The 24,742-nt window shown below is 43.5% G+C and overlaps 2 protein-coding genes and 2 non-coding genes across 41 annotated transcripts in view; 3 read left to right on the forward strand and 1 right to left on the reverse strand.

Moving 5' to 3' along the window:
* Window positions 1-1,176: 1,176 nt before the first annotated feature.
* On the forward strand, window positions 1,177-15,804 carry RPSA (ribosomal protein SA). Of its 3 annotated transcripts, XM_081527629.1 has the most exons (8): window positions 1,177-1,286; window positions 2,212-2,243; window positions 2,628-2,793; window positions 3,866-3,984; window positions 14,064-14,309; window positions 15,076-15,204; window positions 15,324-15,489; window positions 15,643-15,804. In XM_081527629.1, the coding sequence occupies exons 3-8, from the start codon at window positions 2,661-2,663 to the stop codon at window positions 15,735-15,737; spliced, it is 888 nt and encodes a 295-aa protein (XP_081383755.1). In that variant the 5' UTR covers window positions 1,177-1,286; window positions 2,212-2,243; window positions 2,628-2,660; the 3' UTR covers window positions 15,738-15,804. The 3 variants fall into 3 exon arrangements, with proteins under 3 accessions (XP_081383755.1, XP_081383754.1, XP_081383756.1); XM_081527628.1 differs by lacking the exon at window positions 2,212-2,243 and having other exon boundaries at window positions 1,177-1,221; XM_081527630.1 differs by lacking the exon at window positions 2,212-2,243 and having other exon boundaries at window positions 1,177-1,221; window positions 15,646-15,804.
* Window positions 3,642-3,792, forward strand: LOC145522109 (small nucleolar RNA SNORA62/SNORA6 family). Its single transcript, XR_014065922.1, has one exon. It is a non-coding gene; the product is annotated as a small nucleolar RNA SNORA62/SNORA6 family (small nucleolar RNA).
* LOC145522108 (small nucleolar RNA SNORA62/SNORA6 family) lies at window positions 14,369-14,518 on the forward strand. Its single transcript, XR_014065921.1, has one exon. It is a non-coding gene; the product is annotated as a small nucleolar RNA SNORA62/SNORA6 family (small nucleolar RNA).
* LOC145520640 (uncharacterized) overlaps window positions 14,862-24,742 on the reverse strand; it is a 310,815-nt gene continuing 300,934 nt past the window's right edge. For 4 of the 36 annotated variants that reach the window (XR_014064656.1, XR_014064659.1, XR_014064664.1 and 1 more), the window contains 5 exons: window positions 24,056-24,534; window positions 19,117-19,174; window positions 18,339-18,606; window positions 15,842-15,988; window positions 14,862-15,553 (listed from right to left, as the gene is read on the reverse strand). The gene's annotated coding sequence lies outside the window, so the exon portion shown is untranslated. Of the gene's footprint in view, window positions 15,554-15,841; window positions 15,989-17,024; window positions 17,172-18,338; window positions 18,607-19,116; window positions 19,487-23,155; window positions 24,535-24,742 lie in introns of those variants that run through there. The other 32 variants (XR_014064654.1, XR_014064658.1, XR_014064651.1 and 29 more) reach the window with 25 other exon arrangements.

The raw sequence follows: 24,742 nt of genomic DNA on the forward strand, positions 1-24,742 counted from the left end.
TGGGAAAAAAGTATTTTGTGGAGAAAGAAAACCTAAACATAATTACAGCACAATTTCCCCGTTGTTAGAATGGAAGTATTTTATAGATTCTATGGTGCACTGGGAAGGGAGCTGCTGAGACAGTTGGGGAGTGTCCTAGAACACCCTCCAGGAAAGTCCTGCAGTGACTGAAAACTGTCCTTAAAAGCCAGCCTTTCATGTTTTCCCCCTTTTTGTCTACAGATACTTGCATCAGTTTCTAAGGATTAAAGCCATGATTAAGTTTATTCCTTTCCTTACATGTCAGCTCGTCATTTAAATGCAGTGTGTATTCCAATGTAAAAACATGTGTTCCTCTAAGAAAATTTCAAAAAATACTCAAGAGGCCAAGAACCTACCCAGTTCTCTACTTGTATATCCGTAGTTCCCACCCTGGGTGCATGTTAAAATTATCTAAATTCTTTTGGTTTAGCGTCGGGCATATGTTTACAACCCCTCCAAGCGATTCTAAGTGCCACTAGACTTCAAACCTACTGTATAATTAACAATCTGGCTACTGATTATTGCTTTACAATCGTTTAACACCTAGGGCTTCAATTTTTCAAAATGATCGCCCTCATCCTGTAACTCCTTTTTGAACCATAGAATGTATTTTAATTATCTTAATGGCTGCATGGTATTAGGCGGAATATATATTAACTAATAATAGCTATCGCAATTTTTTTTCTACGAAAAAAATTCTCATGTATTCCGTCCGTGTTCATTTTATTTATTTTTTAACGGGAAACTTCCCATTAACAGAACTCTTTAAAAATCTGAATTAGACACTGCTAACTTGTCTTCCAAAAACCGCAGTTATTTCTCCAGCTTTTGTTCATCCAACACAGGTTTGTTCAGCGCTTTGCCACGAAAGAAAAATGCAGTTTAAATAAGGAACCCGCTCAAGCGCATAGGTACAAAAAGCTGGGTGAGAGCGCCAAAACCTTGCCGGCGCTTCCGAACCGCACTCCTCGAAACCTGAGTGCGGCAACCAACCCTCCAACTTCCGCCATTCGCTAGCGTCCTCGCCAGCGCCGTAGCCCGTCTTCCGGAGGAAGGCCCGCCCCCAGGATGCACGCAGTTATCGCGCTTCCGCTGAGCTTTCGTTGTTATTGGCTGGATGCAGACTATATAAGGACGTCATTTCCGCCAGCCCGTCCTTTCGGCGCTACCCAGAGAGGGGTCCATACGGCGTTGATCTGGGTGAGTTGCTTTTGGTGTGCCGGTGGCTCCCAGGGTCATGAGGGCGAGCTTCCCGTCCAAGCGAGGTGTGGGGAGGAACTGGGGTGAAAGCCCGCAGACAGAGTGCCTTAGTCCCTGACTAGGCGCTCTACCGCTCAGACTGGCGACCTGCATGCGGCCGGGCCCGGGCCGGGGCGCTCCCATAAGGCCTTGGGAGCGGGCAGAGGTTGCGCTCCCGCCGCCGAAGCCCCGGGCCGGGTTGCGGGTGGCCGGGGGTGCAGAGAGACCACCCTACGCTGCGCGCTAGTTTTGACTCAAATCCCGACGCTCGGTTGTAAATCCCGAGGCTTATGCTCCAGTTTTCTCCATCTACTTGAGTTGGTCTCTTCCTTGTTCGTGGTGTTCAGGAGTTAAGGTTCTTGACGGGGTTTTTGTTACCGGAAAGATAAAACGTCATGTTCTGTTCTCTCAGTTCAAAATAATTTGGACAAGGAACGCAAAAAAAGTCATAACAGACTAAGGTGTAGAGAGAAAGAAATTTATTAACGAACAGACGCGACAGTACACTCGGGGAAGAAAGCCCGTGAGGAGGCACCGAGAGCTTTTCTGACGCGCGCGCGCACACCCCGTTTCACTTTGATTTCTCTAATGGGTGGTTTCTATGGGAGGTTTCTTGATTAGGGACGAAGTACACTTTGTTGAAATCGGCTGGCATCTTAATGGCACCAGGTGCCGGAAGGCACCCACATGCGCTCTACGAGCTCCCTGCCTGAGAGGTTGAAGAGCCGTCACCTGCAGCTAGTATGCTCGGCCAGGCCCTGTGCATTTGTGGGCAGGGTTTCCTATTCAGGTGTGACGAGCTTTAATCAAAATGTAATTCATATTTGTGTTGTAAGCGCCATACTTAACGCTTCATGGTCACATTAAGTGCAGAAAAGCAGAGTGGGAGTTGCTTGATATCTGCGTTTGAGGAGATTGTCCTTAATCTGGCCTTGTTTTTCTCATTTTAAGGAAAACTAATAATCTCAGAAGTAATGCCAAAGGTACCACCTTCAATCTGCTTGAAAATACGCCTATTTACATCGCCGTTGCTCACCTTTTGAATGTTCTCAGACCTGGCTGCTCGTTCACATCTAACTCCTCTGTACCTTGAGTATTAAAAAGCCTCAATTAACTTTTCATTTAGTTACCTGGGTGTTTTGTCTGTCTCCATACCACTCTTAGCAGGATTTGATTTTCCAAGGTGTGGCATAGATCTGTTAATGATCTGTCTCATCCCACTAGACTGACCCCAGTGCCTGACACTGTAGGAGGTGTGGTCTATGGTTAAGATTTAAACATTAAGTCACCTGACTCCCAAGAGTAGAATGTACCATCCACTTGAGTCCCTGGAGTTTAAAGGACTTGTGTTAACTACTGTTTTTCAGATTCCCATCGTAACTTAAAGGGAAGCTTTCACAATGTCCGGAGCCCTTGATGTCCTGCAAATGAAGGAGGAGGATGTCCTCAAATTCCTTGCAGCAGGAACCCACTTAGGTGGCACCAACCTTGACTTCCAGATGGAACAGTACATCTACAAAAGGAAGAGTGATGGTCAGTCATTGCTTTAGTGTTCTTGGCTTGGTCATTCCAACTATAAGAACAAGTTTTGACACTACTATTCTGACAGGTGGTACCGAGTTGAAGTGCTTTGTGAAATTTGAGCCTCAGAGGGGTCTCACTAAGTAACTGATGCAAATAGTTCTTTAGAGGGGTAAGAAGCTTTGAAAGTATTAAGTGGTCTGATTGTTTTTAAAGGAAAAATTCTGAACTCCAATGGAAGAGTGGAAACTGGTAGGTTATGTGTCGTGTGTTGGGGCTTGAATAAACACAGTGTAAAGATCAGGAGAAAGTTTAATAGCTTGAAGTGAAGTGGCTCGGCAGTGTCCAACTCTCTGTGACCCCATGGACTGTAGCCTACCATGCTTCTCCATCCATGGGATTTTCCAGGAGTACTAGAGTGGGTTGCCATTTCCTTCTTCAGAAGATCTTCCCAACCCAGGGATCGAACCTGGGTCTCTCCTGCATTGTAGGCAGACGCTTTACCATAGCTTAGTTCCTAATTATCTCCCAGAGTGCCTTATAATTTGTAGCTACCACCACGGGTTTGTAAAGCTGATTTCTGAAAGTAGAGTTGTAGTTGGGAACAAGCATTTTGGTTTTCATGTATGTATCAGAAACAGTAAGGTAGCTTTTGATGAGACTGGAATGCATTAAGTTATTCAGCTGAGATAGAACCACTGAAGGAGATTTACACCTGTGAGTGGCAAGGTTTAAAGGAGTTTGCGATAAATTTGACATGGTAGATGACAAGAGGAAAATAACGGTAGGCCACAAATAAGTTCTGCATGGAAGGCTTGAGAGAGGGTTAACACAGGGGGATAAAAAATGAAAAGATGCCTTTTGCACATTATTAAAGCTCAGAGTGGAGGCCGTTCTTGGCCAATGAACTGCTGGGTGTCGGAAGTGTGCTATATTAATGGCAGGATTTTCGCTAACACCAGTAGAGCTTGCCTCTATGACTGGAGTTTGATAGTACTCGCTGCCACATGACTTCATGTTTTTAGAAGAATATTTCCTTACAAAGCTTGGTTAGCTTTTAAGAAAACCTTGTGTCCTCACCTAGGCATCTACATCATAAATCTGAAGAGAACCTGGGAGAAGCTTTTGTTGGCAGCTCGGGCCATTGTTGCCATTGAAAACCCAGCTGATGTCAGTGTCATATCCTCCAGGAATACTGGCCAGGTTTGTGGAACAATATGCTTGGTTTTTGCTACAAAGCCTACAGGTGTTTTGGGATGTATAGAAAAGCAGTAACGAACTCCAGAATTTATTCAAAAAACATTTGAAACTGGGCTGAGTTGGAGGAATTCCCAGAATTAAAGATTGTCAACGTATTTATCACTTCACATCTGACACTTAAAATCCGTGTTGTATCATTGTGTGTTTTCCTGTGCCACTGAATTTCAGAGATGAAAAAGTGGCTCACTGCCATTTTCAGCAGTGAGCTTTGAAGGTTTTAAATGAAATATTGGACTTCCCTGGGGGTCCAGTGGTAAGAATCTGCCTGGTAATGCAGGGGACGTTGGTTCAGTCCCTGGTCCTGGACGATTGCACGTGCCCCAGGGCAGTAAGCCCACTCACCACAAGTACTGGAGCCCCCACCCTCCAGGGTCTCTGCTCTACAGCAGGCGAAGCCACCACAAATAGAGAAAGCCACGCACACCAAGGAAGACACAGTGCACCCAAAATTTAATTACATTTAGGTTTCATTTCTTAAGAAACTGAAGTAGAGTTAAAAAGTTAGAATTAAATTGCAGTTTTTCAGGAAGGGCTTCTGTCCATAGGATACCACCACACCCAGTCACATCAGCAAGAGTAAGACTATTTGCCAGATTAAGTGTAAAAACAGCTTAATAAACATTCTTTTTTTCCCCTTCAATTACCCACCTCAAGACATTTAACTGATGGCAGGTGTCTGTTCACAGCCCTGCGGGCTCTTGAAGGCTTAGGGCCCACGGCCATGGTTTGAAAGTTGCTGTTGCGGGAAACGGCCACGAGGTGGCAGGATTTCTCTGCTCAAGTTTGTTTACTCAGGCAACCAGAGCCTTACTTTAACTCCTGTTACTGGGTTGAAAGTTAAAAATGAAAGATGCCAGAAGAAGCACTCAAAAGCTTGTCTGTTGTTACTGCCTGATACTTTTATTTTTATTGGAGTTGAGTGGATTTACACTTTGGTGTTGGGTGTAGGGTTACAGCATCTTGTCCAGTTACCATATATGCTTACCTCTGTGGTTCTCTCCCCATATAGGGGATCAGAGTCTTGAGTAGAGCTCCTGTGCTATTCAGGAGGTTGTTGATGAATGTAATATGTAATTAGTGTGTATCTGTAACTCACAGATGCCTCATTCTTACCCTTGTGATAGCATATGTTTGTCTTGTACTTCTTCGAGTGAGTTTCTCTCTGGTAAATAGGGCATTAGTACTGATTTTGTGATTCTGCCTATAAGTCATCTAATGGCCTTTTGAGTCTCTGACTCTGTTTGCTTAGTATGATCCTCACTAGTTTCATCCCTGCTTGCTGCCAATGGCTTTTATTGAATTCTCCTTTTCTGGCTGTGTGATATTCCGTCGGCCCTAGCTACCGTTTTCTTTTTCTTGCTCTTGTGTGGACGGGCACATTGGCTTTTATAAACAGCAGCACTGCGGCGAACTTAAGGCTGCATGTGTCTTGAATTCTGGTTTCTTCCTGATAGACACCCAAGAGTGGGTGGCTCTGTTTTTACATTATTAAAGAACCCCTGGTGTGGCTGTTTCCAATTTACATTCCCACCGGTAGACTAGGACTGAGTCTTTATTTTCTCCACACCCACACCCAGCATTCACTGTTTGTAGATGTTTTGGTGATAGCTGTTCTGACTAGTACTGTCTTGATTCCTCGGGCTTCCCTGGTGGCTCAGATGGTAAAGAATCTGCCTGCAGTGCAGGAGACTCAGGTTAAACCACTGGGTTGGGAAGATGTCCTGAGGAAAGGTATGGTTCCTTACTCCAGTATTCTTTACCTGGAGAATTCTATGGACAGCAGAGCCTGATGGGCTTCAGTTCATGGGATCCCAAAGAATCAGACACAACTGAGTGACTAAAAGGTTTTTTGAACTGCTTCCTCAGTGTAGTTTTGATTTGCACGTCTCTAGAAATGAGCATATCGAGCCTCTTTCCATGTGCTGCTTCTAAATACAGTGTGAGGGAGATGTACCCATCAAAATTGGCATTCTGAGACTGACCATTCCACCTCCCCCCCTATTAATCACCCCAGGCATTTCCTGATGACAGGTGTCATTTACAGCCCTGCAGGCACTGTGACTATTTAGTGCCCAAGGCCCTGGTTTGCAGGTTACTGTTGCCCAATATGGCCACAAGGTGACAGGATTTCTACTCAGGCAACCAGAGCCTTGGTGTAACTCCTGTTCCTGGGTTGAAACTGAAAGTGATAGTTGCCACAGTGAGCACCCAGAACCTTAGGTCTTTATCTTTTTCTAATGTAATTTTTATTCTTTATTGGAATAAAGTTTTTCTTAATAACTTTATTTTTAATCTTTAATTTTTTTTACTTTATTTTTAAAATGAAAAAAGATCAGTGATAAAAGGTGCTATTCATAAAGAAGATAGACATCAGAAATATAAGGGAAAAGAAAAATAATCATTAACATTTCTCAGAATATTTTATCAAGTGCAGAAAAAAACAAATTGGAGCATCTTGAATGATGTCATTAATTTAATTAGAATAGATTTCTGTTTATATTAAGTTATAATAATTTTATAGCCTAAAATTTATTTAAAATTTTGTATCTTACATGTCGCTGTTAGATGTCCAGAGAACATTTAAGTCAAATAAGTGGAATCAAAATGTCATATTTTTTTTAGTAAGGCAGAAATTCATAAGTCTTGTAAAATATATATTATGCATAATATTTATATTCTACAAAAGCTTTACTACTACGCTTCATAAATGCTTGAGGAAGAACATTAAGCTAAAAAGAGATGGAGAAATTGGAAACTGTAAACTAAATGAAATGGGAGCACTGAATATGAAATAGAAAAAGTAAAACAAATTAGATAATGGTAAGAGATCCTCATGTATAGTCCAGTTGTTTTTAAACATGGCTGCTCATTAGAAACATACCTGGAGCTCTGGCAAACAAAAAGCAATAGCTGGGCATTTGTACTCAAAAAATTCCAAGATAATTCTGATTTGCATCTGGATTTTAAGAAGTGATTACAGGTTTTTCTATTAAATGGTAGTTTTTGTGGTACAGAATTCTGTTACTCTTCTGTTGGCCAATTGTGATACACTGGTATTGAGTGATAGTTACATAATCACAGTAGTGAAAGATGTTTATCAGTTTTCACAATCAAAAAATAAAAGATAATTACAATTATAAGCCATAATGGAAATATGATTAACTTAATATAAAATAATTACATACAGTTTGGGGGGGTCAAGCAGAGTGGTAAGCGGAAGTCATTCATGCACGTGTTTCATCCACCCAGCAGGTCAGTGTCTTTTGGTGCATTTAATTCATTTACATTTCAGGTAATGTATGATCCTATTACTGTTTTAATTGTTTGGGGTTTCTTTTCTTTTTTTTAATTTGTTTATCAGTTTTTTTACTTTACAATATTGTATTGGTTTTGCCATACATTGACATGAATCCACCATGGGTGTACATGTGTTCCCTTCCAGAACCCACCTTCCTCCCCATCCCATCCCTCCAGGTCATCCCGGTGCACAAGCCCTGAGCACCCTGTATCATGCATCAAACCTGGACTGGCGATTCGTTTCACATATGATAATTTACATGCTTCATTGCCATTCTCCCATATCATCCCACCCTTGCCCTCTCCCATAGAGTCCAAAATACAGTTCTATACTCTGTGTCTCTTGCTGTCTTGCATACAGGGTTAGCTTTACCAATTTTCTAAATTCTATATATATGTGTTAGTATACTGTGTTGGTGTTTTTCTTTCTGGCTTACTTCACTCTGTATAGTAGGCTCCAGTTTCATCCACCTCATTAGAACTGACTCAAATGTATTCTTTTTAATGGCTCAGTAATACTCCATTGTGTATATGTACCACAGCTTCCTTATCCTTTCATCTGCTGATGTGCATCTAGGCTGCTTCCATGTCCCGGCTGTTGTAAACAGTGCTGCGATGAACATTGGGATACACGTGTCTCTTTCAGTTCTGGTTTCCTCAGTGTGTGTGCCCAGCAGTGGGATTGCTGGGTCATATGGCAGTTCTATTTCCAGTTTTTTGAGGAATCTCCATACTGTTCTCAAACATAGTGGCTGTACTAGTTTGCATTCCCACCCAACAGTGTAAGAGGGTTCCCTTTTCTCCGCACCCTCTCCAGCATGTATTGCTTGTAGACTTTTGGATAGCAGCGATTCTGACGGGCGTGAGATGGTACCTCATTGTGATTTTGATTTGCATTTCTCTAATAATGAGTGATGTTGAGCATCTTTTCATGTGTTTGTTAGCCATCTGTATGTTGTCTTTGGAGAAATGTCTGTTTAGTTCTTTGGCCCACTTTTTGATTGGGTCGTTTATTTTTCTGGAATTGAGCTGCAGGAATTGCTTGTATATTTTTGAGATTAATTCTTTGTCCGTTGCTTCGTTTGCTATTATTTTCTCCCATTCTGAAAGTTGTCTTTTCACCTTGCTTATAGTTTCCTTCGTTGTGCAGAAGCTTTTAATTTTAATTAGGTCCCATTTGTTTATTTTTGTTTTTATTTCCAATATTCTGGGAGGTGGGTCATAGAGGATCCTGCTGTGCTTTATGTCAGAGTGTGTTTTGCCTATGTTTTCCTCTAGGAGTTTTATAATTTTCTGGTCTTATGTTTAGATCTTTAATCCATTTTGAGTTTATTTTTGTGTATGGTGTTAGAAAGTGTTCTAGTTTCATTCTTTTACAAGTGGTTGACCAGTTTTCCCAGCACTTCTTGTTAAAGAGATTGTCTTTTCTCCATTGTATATTCTTGCCTCCTTTGTCAGAGATAAGGTGTCCATAGGTGCGTGGATTTATCTCTGGGCTTTCTATTTTGTTCCATTGATTCCTTTTTCTGCTCTGATTCCTGTGGCCAAAGCTTCCGAAACTATGTTGAATAGTAGTGATGAGAGTGGGCACCCTTGTCTTGTTCCTGACTTTAAGGGAAATGCTTTCAATTTTTCACCATTTAGGATAATGTTTGCTGTGGGTTTGTCATATATATAGCTTTTATTATGTTGAAGTATGTTCCTTCTATTCCTGCTTTCTGGAGTGTTTTTTATCATAAATGGATGTTGAATTTTGTCAGAGGCGTTCTCTGCATCTATTGAAATAATGATATGGTTTTTATTTTTCAGTTTGTTAATATGTATTACATTGATTTGCGGATATTGAAGAATCCTTGCATCCCAGGGATAAAGCCCACTTGGTCATGATGTATGATCTTGTTTATATGTTGTTGGATTCTGTTTGCTAGGATTTTGTTAAGGCTTTTTGCATCTATGTTCATCAGTGATACTGGTCTGTAGTTTTCTTTTTTTTGTGGCATCTTTGTCAGGTTTTAGTATTAGGGTGATGGTGGCCTCATAGAATGAGTTTGGAAGTTTACCTTCCTCTGCAATTTTCTGGAAGAGTTTGAGTAGGATAGGTGTTAGCTCTTCTCTAAATTTTTGGTAGAATTCAGCTGTGAAGCCATCTGGTCCTGGGCTTTTGTTTGTTGGAAGATTTCTGATTACAGTTTCAATTTCCTTGCTTGTTATGGATCTGTTAAGATTTTCTATTTCTTCCTGGTTCAGTTTAGGAAAGTCATACTTTTCTAAGAATTTATCCATTATTTCCAAGTTGTCCATTTTATTTGCATATAGTTGCTGATAATAGGCTCTTATGATTCTTTGTATTTCTGTGGTGTCTGTTGTGATCTCTCCATTTTCATTTCTAATTTTGTTGATTTGATTTTTCTCCCTTTGTTTCTTGATGAGTCTGGCTAACGGTTTGTCAATTTTATTTATCTTCTCCCAAAACCAGCTTTTAGCTTTGTTGATTTTTGCTGTGGTCTCTTTTGTTTCTTTTGCATTTATTTCTGCCCTTACTTTTAAGATTTCTTTTCTGCTAACCCTGGGGTTCTTCGTTTCTTCCTTCTCTAGTTGCTTTAGGTGTAGAGTTAGGTTATTTCACTTTTTTCTTGTTTCTTGAGGTAATCCTGTATTGCTGTGAACCTTCCCCTTAGCAGTGCTTTTACAGTGTCCCATAGGGTTTGGGTTGTTGTGTTTTCATTTTCATTTGTTTCTATGCATATTTTGATTTCTTTTTTGATTTCTTCTGTGATTTGTTGGTTATTCAGCAGTGTGTTGTTCAGCCTCCGTATGTTCGAATTTTTAATGATTTTTCTCCTTTAATTGACATCTAATCTTACTGCATTGTGGTCAGAAAAGATGCTTGGAATGATTTCAGTTTTTTTTAATTTACCAAGGCTAGAGTTACGGCCCAGGATGTGATCTGTCCTGGAGAAGGTTCCGTGTGCGCTTGAGGAAAAGGTGAAGTTCATTGTTTTGGGGTGAAATGTCCTATAGATACCAATTAGGTCTGACTGGTATATTGTATCATTTCAAGTTTGTGTTTCCTTGTTGATTTTCTGTTGATCTATCCATAGGTGTGAGTGGGGTATTAAAGTCTCCCACTATTATTGTGTTACTGCTAATTTCCCCTTTCATACTTGTTAGCATTTGCCTTACATATTGTGGTGCTCCTATGTTGGGTGCATATATAATTATTATATCTTCTTGGGTTGATCCTTTGATCATTATGTAGTCTCCTCCTTTGTCTCTTTTCACAGCCTTTGTTTTAAAGTCTATTTTATCTGATATGAGTATTGCTACTCCTGCTTTCTGTTGGTCTCTGTTTGCATGAAATATCTTTTTCCAGCCCTTCACTTTCAGTCTGTATGTGTCCCTTGTTTAGAGGTGGGTCTCTTGTAGACAGCATATATAGGGGTCTTGTTTTGTATCCATTCAGCCAGTCTTTGTCTTTTGATTGGGGCATTCAACCCATTTACATTTAAAGTAATTATTGATAAGTATGATCCCATTGCCATTTACTTGATTGTTTTGGGTTCGAGATGATATACCCTTTCTGTGTTTCCTGTCTAGAGAAGATCCTTTAGCATTTGTTGGAGAGCTGGTTTGGTGGTGCTGAATTCTCTGAGCTTTTGCTTGTCTGTAAAGCTTTTGATTTCTCCTTCATATTTGAATGAGATCCTTGCTGGGTACAGTAATCTGGGCTGTAGATTATTTTCTTTCATCACTTTTAAGTATGTCCTGCCATTCCCTTCTGGCCTGAAGAGTTTCTAGTGAAAGATCAACTGTTATCCTTATGGGAATCCCCTTGTGTGTTATTTGTTCTTTGTGTTTGATCTTCGTTAATTTGATTAATATGTGTCTTGGGGTGTTTTGCCTTGGTTTATCCTATTTGGGACTCTCTGCTTCTTGGACTTGCTTGACTATTTCTTTTCCCATTTTAGGGAAGTTTTCAGCTATTATCTCTTCAAATAATTTCTCAGGTCCTTTCTCTCTCTCTGGGACCCCTATAATGGGAACGTTGGTATGTTTAACGTTGGTCCATAGGTCACTTAGGCTGTGTTCATTTCTTTTCAGTCTGGTTTTTTCCCTGCATTCTGTTCTGTGGCAGTGATTTCCACCGTTCTGTCCTCCAGGTCATTTACCCATTCTTTTGCCTCTTCTCCTATTGATTCCTTCCAGTGTATTATTTGTTTGTTTTAGGTCTTTGGTAAACAGTTCTTGTATCTTTTCAATCTTTGCTTCCATTCTTCTTCCATGATCCTGTATCATCTTCACTATCATTTTGAATTATTTTTCTGAAAAGTGCCCGTCTCCACTTCATTTACTTATTTTTCTGGGGTTTTATTTTGTCTTTTCATCTGGGGCATAACTTTCTGCTTTTTCATGCTGACTAACTTTCTGTAATGTGCTTTTCTTTTAGTTGCTGTGGGCCTGTGCTTCTTGCTTCTCTGTTTGCCCTCTGATGGAGGAGGCTATGACTTATGTAAACTTCCTGATGGGAAGGCCTGGTGGTGGGAAAGACTAAGTCATGGCTCTGGTGGCAGGGCCTTGGTCAGTTGGGTTTTAATCCAGTTATCTGCTGATGGATGCTCCCTCCCTGATAGTGTTTTGGCCTGAGAACACCCAACCTTGGGTTGCAGGCTCAGTGGTCAGGTTAGTGGCGACCTCCAAGAGGCCTTACGTCGAGGAAGAACCTTCCCAGACTGGTGCCCCTGTCCCTGTGGTGAGCCTCTGGACCTACACACACCCCCCAGAAGGCCCTCCAGCATGAGCAGGTCGTTCTGGTTCAGTCTCCTGTGGGGTAACTGCATCTTTCCCCTGAGGCTTGGTGCACACAACACAAGGTTTCATATCTGCCCTCCAAGACTGGAGTCTGTTTCCCCCCATCCTGTGGAAGTCCTGTAATCAAATCCCACTGGTCTGCAAGGTCAGATTCCGTGGGGGTTGCCAGTCCCTTTGTTGGATACCCAGGCTGGGAAGCCTGGTGTGAGGTTCAGAACCTTGACAACAGTGGGAGAACTTCTTTGGTATTATTGTTCTCTACTCTGAGTCACCCACTCAGCTGGTGTGGGATTTGGTCTTATCGTGATTGTGCCCCTCCTAACCCTCTACCATCTCGCTGCTATCTTTTTGCTGGTTCCAGCATCCTCCTGTTGCTGCTTCCTCAACAGCTAGTTGTGATTTTGGTGCTCTCGCAGGAGGAGATGCGCTATATCCTTCTACTCCGCCTGTCTTGCACCATGGAGTCAAGTGGCTTTATGATGCAGTGTTGGTTGTAGGTGTTGCATTAGTGTGACTCTGTTAATCCCAAACTCCTAATTTATCCTTTCCCCGGTGGCTTTTAATTCTGCAAGGGAGTTGATCCCTGGTAAACTCATGCTACCAACTTTGTGGTTCCATCTATAAGTCATTGTAACAGCAGGATGAGCACAGCCCTTAGAAGGCAACCGTTGCTGTGCCTCGTTACTCCACATCCTGGTTACTAAGCAACAGGTCTTACTCAGCCATTGGTGGGTACCTCAGTGGGCCCTGCCCACAAGCAGCTGTCAATGGGGGGGCCATTAGGGAGTGATTCAGCCAAGGGTCAGTAGTGTGTGATTGTTGTGTGGACCATGGGGTATGAGGCAGAAATGGCAATGGCCATCTGCCTGCGTTGCAGCCTCTGGGACCTAGACCTCCCTCAGCTTTTGTGTGACCTGAGGAGACTGAGGGCCAGTTGGATTGGGTGCCTGGCTCCCTCGGGGAGGACAGCTGGGCAGAATGTGGAGACCTGGCCCTGAAGGAGCTGCCAAGTGAGATTTGCCACCTCTTAACCAGGACTGGGACCTTGCCCTTTCTTGTCAAGACTGAGAATAACATTCATTTGGTAGAGATTTATAGGAACATTGTTATCTGACCATGACCAGACCTCAAAAACAGGATCTGATACCAAGAAGTTTGCAACAACTGACCACACCCCTCCCTCACCTTTTGCTTTTGCTGAAAGCTTTTAGTAACTTTAGGTGTTCTTAGGGCATGCGCCATCCATCTCCTTGTATGAACCTGTAATAAACCTTTCTGTGTTCCAAACTCTAATGGTTAGTATGATTGGTCTCACTCGGCGTCGGGCAGACAGGCTTGTGATTCAGTAACAAGATGATGTTGGCCTTTTGTGTCTGACTCTTTCATTTATTCATTTAGTATGATCCTCACTAGGTTCATCCAGGCTTGCTGCCAGTGGCGTTTATGAAATTCTCATTTCTGGCTGAGTACTATTCCATTGTCCCTGGCTACTGTTTCTTTCTCCTTTACTTTTCTGCTGTGGGTGGGCATTTTGGCTGCTCTCCTTTTTGCACTGGTGTAAACAGCACTACAGTGAACTCTGGTTTCCTCCTGGTAAGACACCCAGGAGTGGGGTGGCAGGGTGTTAGGGCCGGTCTGTTTTGGTATTCTGGCCTGGAGAATCCCACAGACAGAGGAGCATAGCCTGCTGTATAGTCCGTAGGGTCGCAAAGAGTCAGGTACAACTGTGTGACTACAACTTTTGATTTTTCATAGACCAATTAACTACTGTGTTTTGAGGAAGGATTTTTGGAAATTTCCTGCTAGATAGCCTGCTTCGTGACATTACAAAACTTGGTGGTGGTCCATTTATAATTGCAGGGCTCCTATGGCACTGTCCCTGGAATACTTGTTAAGTCTTTCTGTTGCTTCTTTAGCGAGCTGTGCTGAAGTTTGCTGCTGCCACTGGAGCTACTCCTATTGCTGGCCGCTTCACTCCGGGAACCTTCACGAACCAGATCCAGGCTGCGTTCAGGGAGCCAAGACTCCTGGTGGTTACTGATCCCAGGGCTGACCACCAGCCTCTCACAGAAGCCTCTTACGTTAACCTGCCAACCATTGCTCTGTGTAACACAGACTCTCCTCTGCGCTATGTGGACATTGCCATCCCATGCAACAACAAGGTAACAAGTTTATGACTAAACTAGAGCTGTCCAGTAAGTGCTCCGGCAACGGACCTTCCTCTGCACATTGTTAGAGCTTGGAGTTGAGGCCGCTGGCCGATGAACTCACAAGTGTAGGTAGTGTGCTACACGAGGGGCAAGTTTTTCGCTAACACCACAAGGGTCTCTGGCCCAATGAGTGGAGTTGGATAGTAATACTTGCTACAAAAGTACGATTTTAAGGAATGAGAGCTTATTTAAGGAGAGATGGAAACATTAAAAAAAATAGCATTTTTTTTTTCCTCTCTTCAATATTCCTAACTCTTCAGGCAGTACTTGACTTTTCTGTTTTCTCAGTTGATGTATCCTGCTCTGAGATCCTAAAAAGGTGGGTTGCATATGGCTCAAATCGGTTGTCACTGATCTCAAACCTGGTTACACGTAAGAAGGGCAGAGGTTTGTTTTATTTCTACCAGTATTTGGGCACTGGCCCCATTTTGTTGTGTAGAGTGGATCTTAAACCCCATGATTCCAGTGGCAGACAAAATTACGAACCAGAGATAGAGAGCAATCTTGGTTATAAACTTTCAATTGTTTTAATTGGAGTACAATTGTAAGTGTTGTGTTTAGTTTCTGCTGTACTATAAACACTTTCAAACACTAACAGACATGTCTGCTCATGTGGTACCAAGGGACCTAGATGATGAGGGAACAGGTTAGATGGCATGAGGGTGGGGTGCTTATTGAGTTTGCCAAGTGTCACTTTAAGAACCTGGTGCTCTTGCAGGGAGCGCATTCTGTGGGTCTGATGTGGTGGATGCTCGCCCGGGAAGTTCTGCGCATGCGTGGCACCATCTCCCGAGAACATCCATGGGAGGTCATGCCGGATCTCTACTTCTACCGAGATCCTGAAGAGGTGAGCTTCGTCCAGAAAGGCTTGTGGTCACTCATAAAGTACATGCTGGATACTTTTCACTGCCAAGACCGGAAACTAATGTCATTGCATATAAACTAAAAAATATTTTCCTAAACTAGATTGAAAAGGAGGAGCAGGCAGCAGCTGAGAAAGCTGTGACCAAGGAGGAATTTCAGGGCGAATGGACCGCTCCTGCTCCAGAGTTCACTGCCGCTCAGCCTGAGGTGGCGGACTGGTCCGAAGGGGTACAGGTGCCCTCCGTGCCGATTCAGCAATTCCCCACGGGTACGTATGGAGGTCCGGGCTGTCCGGCTAGTAGTTTGCAACTGCTGTTTCCAGTCTAATGTATCTGTAGGAATACAAGCACATTGGTGGGGTGGGATTACAAAAGTAAAGTAATCTGGGGATGTGGCTGATGACCTTGTATTTTCTCGACAGAAGACTGGAGTGCTCAGCCTTCCACTGAAGACTGGTCTGCAGCTCCCACCGCTCAGGCCACTGAATGGGTAGGAACCACCACTGAGTGGTCGTAAGCTGTTCTTCCACAAACTTCCACCACAATGGAAGTTGGGTTGATGGAAAATAAACTGTTTCTAAGAATTGTGTTCATTTATTGCAGTCTGTGGGATGGACACACCTGTATGAGGGCCTTGCTTGGCTGTGTGTGTGGCTCTGGGGGTGAGAGAGGTGTCTGGGCCCAGGTGTCCTCAGCGGAGGATACTATTCATGGGGAAGTATTCTCACTGCTGGTTCCTGAAGTCATGAGCTCCACTGCTGCCATCCTCTGAAAAAGGTAAGTGATTAAATCAATCAAGAATTCTTCCTGTTTGTTTTGAGCAGCGTATAAATGCAATCATATTTTCTATGGCTTGTTTCCACGTTTCGGCCATTACCAGCAGAGCTACTCGGAACATTTTTTACAGATCCTGGGGCACAGAAATTTCCTCACTCTAGGTTCACAATCACCAATAGAAATCCCCTGAAAACACAGCCACAGTCTTGAGCACTGTCTATAGAAAGCACTGTCCCTGCTTCACAGCTCAAAAGTGCAGGGTCTGATTTTGGCCGCCTCTTCCCACTGCTCTTCTGTGTCTGTGCTAAGGCTAGCACCACACTGGCCTTCCTCTCTCTGTACTAGGGTTTCTACTCCACTATGGCACCAGGTAGGACAGTCCTCTGTTCTACTGTCTAAGTTAGTAATTACTGAGCCTTCTACATTATCATAGGCATTTTAACCTAGTGCAGTTGCATCATATAGCCAAATAGGATTGCATTGACTATAATTTAGCACAAAATTGATTCACATCATTGAGAGTTCTTGTCTTTTTCAAGGAGGTTTGTATATCTTTGGTAAATCTACATTCTTGGGATATTTTACTCTTTCACAATTAGTGATCCTATTAGATCCCTAATTTAAGTAACAGATAGGCAGTGGTAAGTGGCACTATGGCCATGGTGTTTCTGACCCTGCCTGAGCAATCCACACTTTTTGCACAAGGCAAGGGCTATATTACCAAATTCCATCCATGAAAACTATGTTGCAAACCTACATACCAAACATCAAGCTCATTGTCTGATGGAGAACCTTCTGGACACCTACCTGTGCTGAGTTCAGTGGGCTTTGCTTAGGAATAACCTGAAAATTACTCTGTTCTGCCTCAAAATCGATTAACAACAAATCTAGCATACCATTCTTGATTGTATCAGAAGTAAGGATGTAAACATGAAGGTTTGTCTAAAACGCCAGCGTCAGGCTATCGAGGGAGAGACTCATTTGGGAGAAGCAGGAGTAAAGAAACCTCTCAAGGGAGGACTCGCACCAAGTTGAGCTGGGAGAAGTTCTGGAGACTTGAGACCCTTTATCAGAGGCCATGGAGTCCCTTGGAGCACAGGCTGTGTGACGTAGACACATCTGCCGTCCAGCAGTTTCTCTACTTCTGAAAATGAGTTAGGGACCGGGAGCGAGTCTGTAACCATAAAGACAAGTATCCCACTTTGTCCCCATACCTGCCCCTGGCACCATACAGGCCACACCAGTGCAGACAGCTCTCACTGCTGAAGTGTCACTACCCATGTCCCAGTTGGGAGTCCTCTCCACCCTCTCAGCACCCTGACCTCTGCCTCTCTTTTTACCTACTAATGCTAACCAAGGATTCCTCCATTTAGTTCTCAGCATGAGAAAGCAGCCCTCCAGACCATCCTGGCCACAAGAAAAATTCTGCACAAGCTGGTGTGATACTTATTTCAAAATCCCTTTGAGAAGATTGTCTCTTTGTGTTTTCATATAGAAATCTACTGTAAATAGTTTTTGAAACAATGTCTAGAGGTTAATATTGTAATAATTGCTTTTGCAATTTATAAATAATAGCTTACTATAACACAAAGGGCAGAAGAAAGACTGTTGGAGAGGAAATTGAACTGGAAAAACATAGGAAGAATTGACTCGGACAGAACTTAGGAAAGCAGTTAAAATATACACAAACATCTAGTTGGGATTAATACATGGAGGGAGGAAAGTCAGCATCAAAGAGAAAGGCTTGAGAATTTTCTTACTTTCTTAATAAAGTCACAAACTGAGGAATTCCAGTGTGTACTAAGTGTGATCAATCTATTTTTAAAACCTATCCTCACACTGTTGACTCATGGAAACGGCCAAACATGAAGTGTTCTAGAACATCACCAAGGAGAAAAAAGACAGGCTGTTTGCTGTCAACAGTGACAGAAGACAATAGAATGAGAAGAAATGGTCAACACAGCTCTGTTATCCAAGAGTTAGGACACTACTTTTCTTTTAAAACCAAGGTAAATAGAAATAAGTCATGCCAAAAAAAAAAATGTCATGCCAGAAGGAAACTGGTCACCAGTGTCCACTGACCCTTCTGTACTTAACAGGTGCCTGGATTGTGAGCTGGGTGTAAGCTGAGAAACCATTAGATACAATTAATGTCTGAGGCATCAGTTCCTCAGCAAAGTCCTCTGAGAAAAAGCAACTTAAGGTAAATCTAGGGAGCCTGTAGCAGAAGTGGACCCTGAACATGCTGTCTGAGCTGCAGCACACCCAGCCGCTGTGGGCTGTGCATCTGAAGAGGCGGACTGAGGTGATGAAAAGGATTAAAGGTGTTTTACAAACATACCGTAAAGATTCTGGTAACCGCACCTTCTAACAAGAACTGGATACCAGCTGGTCAGCAGGCTTTGTGTGCGCGCTCAGTTGTGTCCAACTCGGACTTCGTGGGCAGCAGCCCTCCGGGCTCCTCTGTCCATGGGATTCTCCAGGCAAGAACACTGGAGTGGGTTGCCATGCCTTGCTCCAGGGGATCTTCCCGACACAGAAATTGAACCTGTCCCTGGTATTTCCTGTGTTGGCAGGAGGATTCTTTAGCACTAGCGCCACCTGGAAAGCTAAAGTGGTACATCATGGCAGCATTTAGTAACCATCGTTAACACCCTCTTAAAGTGAAAAAAGTGAAGTGAAAGTTGGTCGTGTCTAACTCTTCGCAATCCCATGGACTATACAGCCCATGGAATTCTCCAGGCCAGAATACTGGAGTGGGTAGCCTTTCCCTTCTCCAGAGGATCTTCCCAACCCAGGGCTCCTGCATTGCAGGTGGATTCTTTACCAGCTGAGCCACAAGGGGAGCCCAACACCCTCTTAGGGGTCCATCAAGAGACCCAGGCACACGTGCACTAGGATATGTGGACAGAAGGCTAACGTGCTACTAGGGGAAACGGAAACTGGTAACATCTGTACATAACACTAGAGAGGTTTCCGTTTAGCCCAATCCTGGGTGTCTAGAGAGAGAAAATTGGAATTGAAAAGATGTGTCCCAGCATTCAGTGCAACACTATTTACATAAGCCAAAGGGGGGAAGCAGCCACAGTGTCCATGGACAGAATGGTGAGAAATGGTACCTGGATACAGTGGAATATTTCTCACAATGAAATGCCATTGGCAGCACCCTGGATGGACCTAGAGAGGATCACAGTAAATGAACTGAGAGATCAGTGTCAAAAGGTATCATTTATAAGTAGGATCTGAACAGTGGTAGTAATGAACTAGTTCACCACGGAGAAACAGAAACAAACTTTTGGTTAACATAGGGTAAATCAGGAGTTGAGGATTAACAGATACACAAGCCTGGCATGCTAACAGTCCATGGGGTGCAAAGAGTTGGACACAATTCAGCAACTGAACAAAAACACTGAATACATATAAAGTTGATAATAAGAACCTGTACCATAGGGAACTTGACTCCACACTCGATCTACATGGGGAGGGAACCTGAAGAAGTGATAATATGTATAAATGGACAAGATGGTGTACATATATAACCAACACCACAAAGTGAAAACTCAATTTAAAATAAGAAAATAGTAATGAGACAAGGTTTTGCGTTATTGCCTTTCTGCCTAGGAACATGACTTACTAAGACTGGTCTCTAGAGTAGCCAGCTGAGGCTATGAAGAAATCCTGCCCCCTTGTGGCTGTTTTGGGTACCAGCGACTTTTAAAAACCTATATCTTGGACACTTCATATTCACAGGGCCTCCAGGGCTGTAAAGGACACCTGCCCTGGAGTAGGTGCTCAGAAAAGTGGAAAAAAAAAATTCAAATGGGGCACCTTATCAGGAAGCCAGTTTCAACAGGGAAGTTTCCCTCTCACTTTTTAATTTTTATTAAACTTTATTTTGTATTGGGATATAGCTGATTAACAATGTTACAGTTTCAGGTAAAAGGTGAAGGGACTCAGCCATACATATACATGTATCCATTCTCCCACAACCTCCCATTCAGGCTGCAGCATAACACTGAACAGAGTTCCCTGTGCTGTACAGTAGCTCCTTGTTGGTTATCCATTTCAAATACAGCAGTATGTACATGGCCATTCCAAACTCTGTAACTATCCCTTACCGCCATTCTTCACCCTGGCAATCATAGTTCATTTTCTATCACTGCTTTTAGAAAAAGCATATGAAAAGGGACTCCACATCAGTAATTATTAATATCAGGGACATGCAAATCAAAACTGCAGCCAGGAGTCACCTCTTGCCAGTCAGAAGGGCCATCATCAAACAGTCTACGAACAGGACTTCCCTGATGGTGCAGTGGATAAGCATCCACCTGCCAGTACAGGGGGACACGGGTTCGATTCCTGGCCCATGAAGATTCTCTATGCTACTGCGCCAACTGAGCCTGTGCGCTAGAGCTTGCGAGCCGCACCTGCAAGCCTGCATGCCCTGGAGCCTGTGCTCCACAACTAGAGGCTAGCCCCCACTCTGCAGCTAGAGAAAAGCCCATGCACATCAGTGAAGACCCAGCATAGCCAGATTCAGAAGTCTACTAGCAATAAACGCGCGAGAGAGGATACGGCAAAAAAGAATGCCCCTATGCTGTTTCTGCGAATGTAAACTGTTGACAGTCCATGGAGAACACTATGGAGCTCTAAAAATAGAGCTACCCTGTGATCTATCCGTTCCACTCCTGGGTGTCTACAGGAAGAAAAGCAGAATTCAAAAAGACACATGCAACCCCCCACTCGGTGCAGCACTAGTTTACACAAGCCACAAGAGGGAAGCAACCACCGTGTCCATGGACAGAAGAATGGTACCTCGACATAACGGACTATTGCTCAGGCAGAAGACAGTGAGATAATGCCACTGGCAGCACCCTGCGTGGATCTAGAGAGGATCATAGTAAGTGAACTGAGTCAAAGAGAAAGACCAGTATCATGATATCATTTATAAGTGAGATCTGATCATTGGTAGTAATGAACTAGTTTACCAAGGAGAAACTCACTTGCAGAATTAAAGCACAAACTTTTGGTTATCCTAGGGGAAAGAATAAATCAGGAGTCTGGGTGTAACAGATACACAAATACCTATAAAATTGATAATAAGGACCTCCTGCATAGCACAGGGAACTACACTCAATAGTTTGTAATAACCTATAAGGGAAAAAAATAAGGAACAGAGATTTATGTATAACTGATTCACTGTGCTATACATCTGAATCTAAATTGATATTGGAAGGAAACTATTTCAATGGAAAAAAAAAAAAAACCTTGCTGCAGGATACTGAAGAGAAAGCAAAGGTTCTTGAGGGGAATAGACCCCTACAGGAAAAAAGTCACTAGTGAATTTCCCATATTTTTTTTTTGTAGCTTTTTCCTTTTGGTCAACCTCTGCCCCTCCCTAGCAGGACAGCTAAAATCTGGGTAGAATCCAGGAGCAGTTCCAAGTTGAAGATCAAGAACTAGTTTGAAGCAATTTAACTAAAATCACTTGTAACTCCAGTAGTACACATTGGCAATCCTCTCAGAGAAAGGAAGAATTGCATTTCCTGTGCTTGTCCTAACAGGTGTAAGGATTGTCCAGCTAGTTATTCCAGTTAATTGGTGTAACGACTTGAGATTGTTCAAAGACAAAGGAACGACCACAGAGGACAGCTTATGGTGGGCGTACAACGACTGTCCTTTTGTCCTCTTCCTTCTCAAGGAACAGGAACAATGCTGTTAGAGTTCGCATTTCACAACCCCAAATTCCTCTTTTGGTCCCTTTTGTGAGCTCAGAGAGTCCAATAAAACTGAAGAAGAAGGGCATCTGTCTGGATAACTGTTCCTAAAATACTACCAAATACCTTAACACCAAAGAAATCTCAAGTCCAAGTCATCGTTAGAAAAAAAGACATTGCAAGACAAAGTCACTTTGTGGGTTACTTAATATTCAAAGGAAAAAAAGGACTTGTAACCCACTGAAGGAATCAGGTAGCAAACTCTTCTGTCATCTGGAAACAGGCCTGGGACTGGTAGGATTAAGGCAATTAGTTTGGGGCTATATATGGGGGATTTCACACCAGGCCATCACAACCAGGCCTTCATGATTTTATCTTCCTTATTTTTATGCATTTGTCTATTTTAACAGTGTGGGTTTAAGAAACTGCCTTGTTGTACCTCCATGGTGACTAATTCTTAGTGGTAGAAGGCACAGCCCTTGTCTGTCCAGGTCTTTGTCGGAAAAGCTTTTGGTAAAAGTGGACATGTCTAGCTAGTATCAGACTGACCTTGAGAAACCTTGCCTAGGAGTTGGGTTTGGGGACTTAGGACATCTCAGGGCCCTCAAAGGCTCACATCATCCCTTCATTCCAAGTCGTTGAGGTCACATGGTGTTCTGGCCATAAGCACACAGCCTGTGGGCAAGGCCTTCTGAGCACTCACCTTCAGCCAATGGTGGAAAGAGCTTATGTTGGGTGAAAGCGGTGAGCAGTAGGCTTGTAAGCAGCTGTGTTTACAGGAAACCACCCTGAATAGAAAGTCCCTTTTCCTGTCCCTTTAGCAAAGCTCTACTGGAACTTTTACGTCGGGAATACCCATGCTCTACTCATCTCCAGCCCAAGCACACCTTTCAAATCTTAATCTCACAACACCTGGCCTAAGAAATCAAGAATAAGTAACCAGATCTCTTTGCCAGCTTCCCCTTCAGTAATCTGAACAAACTGTGACTAAGATAAAATCCACAGGTGGGATTCCCTGGCAGTCCAGTGGTTAGGACTCTGTGCTCTCACTCCAAGGACCCAGGGTCACATCCCTGGTCAGGGAACTGAGATTCTGCCAAGATGCGCTAATACGCGGTCATCTAATAAGGGCATTCGTCTCTCACTAGGGTCACAATTCGGTTCAGCTTTGAGTACTGCCAAGTGGGCTTCGATGGACATGGGTTTGGGTAAACTCCGGGAGTTTGTGATGGACAGGGAGGCCTGGCGTGCTGCGATTCATGGGGTCGCAAAGAGTCAGACACGACTGAGCGACTGAACTGAACTGAAGTGGGCTTCAGGTACAGAAATCTTCCCTGTATGAAGGGTTACGGTCTTTCTAGTTACAGGAGTCAGTCTGAGAAAGCCAGCTGACTGGTCGTGTGCATAACCCCCCCTGTGAGGTGACAGCAAAGGAAACCACCTGTCCTGGAAGTGGCTCCTGGACTGAGTTGGGTGCCCTTTCGGGTCTTAGATGGTGATGCCAGACCAAGTCCCAGTACTCCAGCAGATGACACAGGGTTTTCTAAATGATGCCTGTAAGGAGAGGCATTCCCGAGTCCCAGTGTTGGGAACTGGGGCTGGATGGGAACTGGCACAGCTATACTGGCACAGTGGCCAGAGCCGCTGGGACCGCTGGCTCAGCTGGAGGAAGGAAGGTCTGAAGCAGTGAATCCTCACTCGCATTCCCCTCCGTGCTTTCCCTGATGTCACAGCTCAGGCACTTGCATGTCGAGTTCTCCTCTAACCATTAGAAGGATGCCTTTTTGCCTTGGTGTCAACCAACCAATGCAATTGAAAAGAAACTTGATTACTATTGTGACATACAACAATTTAAGATTATCACAAGAAATGATATAATTTACCAGGATAAAACTTGATTTGGAGGTAAATAGAGAAACAGTACCAAACAAAATGAAATGAAAAATCCAAAGGACAGACAGAATCCTAAAGAAACCCTCAAGTTTGGTCTCGGGGTTTTGCATATCCCAATGACAAACACGGTGCACAGGGCCCCAAGGTAACCCTGCCTAAACCCCTCGTGGAGATCCTAACAGAAGCTCTGGCCACACATGGTTACAGTAAAATATCATTTTCCTCTCACAGTTTAGGAATAGCTGAAGCATTCACCATATTCAAAGTCAGAAATTCAAGACAAAACACAAATGCTAGCATGCAAACAAATGAACTGGCTCACAGATTGGGTAAGAGTCCAACAACCCTTCCCTGCCTCCAACAGGGCTCCCAACTTGGCTATTCCAGAGAAAATGCCCTAAACAGAGAGTAAATAAAGTTCCCAGCTATAAGCACTGGAGCCACTTACCCTACTGAATCGAGCCCATTAGCTCGCTGATGTCGATTCCTTGCTCAGTTGCCAAGTGCTGGAGCAGCCGGTGCTGCTTTCGGGAATTCTGAAGGGTAGATCCCCAGGACAAGTGGTTCCTGCAGCTGCTAGGGCCTTACCTGAAAATCCCCAACCAGGGCCAGCTAGTCACCAGTAGTGAGGCTCCTGCCTGGATGGCCAACAGTTGGTTCCAAGTACAAGCTTGTACTGCTCTCCGCAGGACAGGCCGTAAAGTGACAGACAGGCTGTCGGGGCAAGGAATGGCGACTTTTGTAGGAAAGCCAGCACCCCATGAAGGTGGTGGACTTGTGTCCTGAGTTGGAACTCAGGCTTTCTTTAACTGACGAGGAATGAGATTAAACCTTTCTTGGTTCCTGTCAGCCTTCGCAGAGGGTGAGTTCCTTTCTTTCCGCCTGCAGTCATTCATAGACGGATCTGGTCAAGACGGTTCCTGTGTGCTAAACAAAGGTATTTTAGCTTAATGCTTGTTATCTGGGAGCCAGGGTTCCCAGAGAAGGGCCAGAATGTCCAAGCTTATAGTCAACATCTGTTTCCCGATTAACTTGTATAGAATACAGAGGTTTCTCCTTGTTACACTGGGGAAGGAAGGACACTGCAGCAACTGTGGATGTGGGAATAGAACTGCTAAATGTGTCCAGTGGGACA

The sequence above is a fragment of the Giraffa tippelskirchi genome, chromosome 9 (assembly GCF_054371585.1).
Source record: "Giraffa tippelskirchi isolate mGirTip1 chromosome 9, T2T-mGirTip1v1.2.pri, whole genome shotgun sequence".
Classification (NCBI taxonomy): domain Eukaryota; kingdom Metazoa; phylum Chordata; class Mammalia; order Artiodactyla; family Giraffidae; genus Giraffa; species Giraffa tippelskirchi.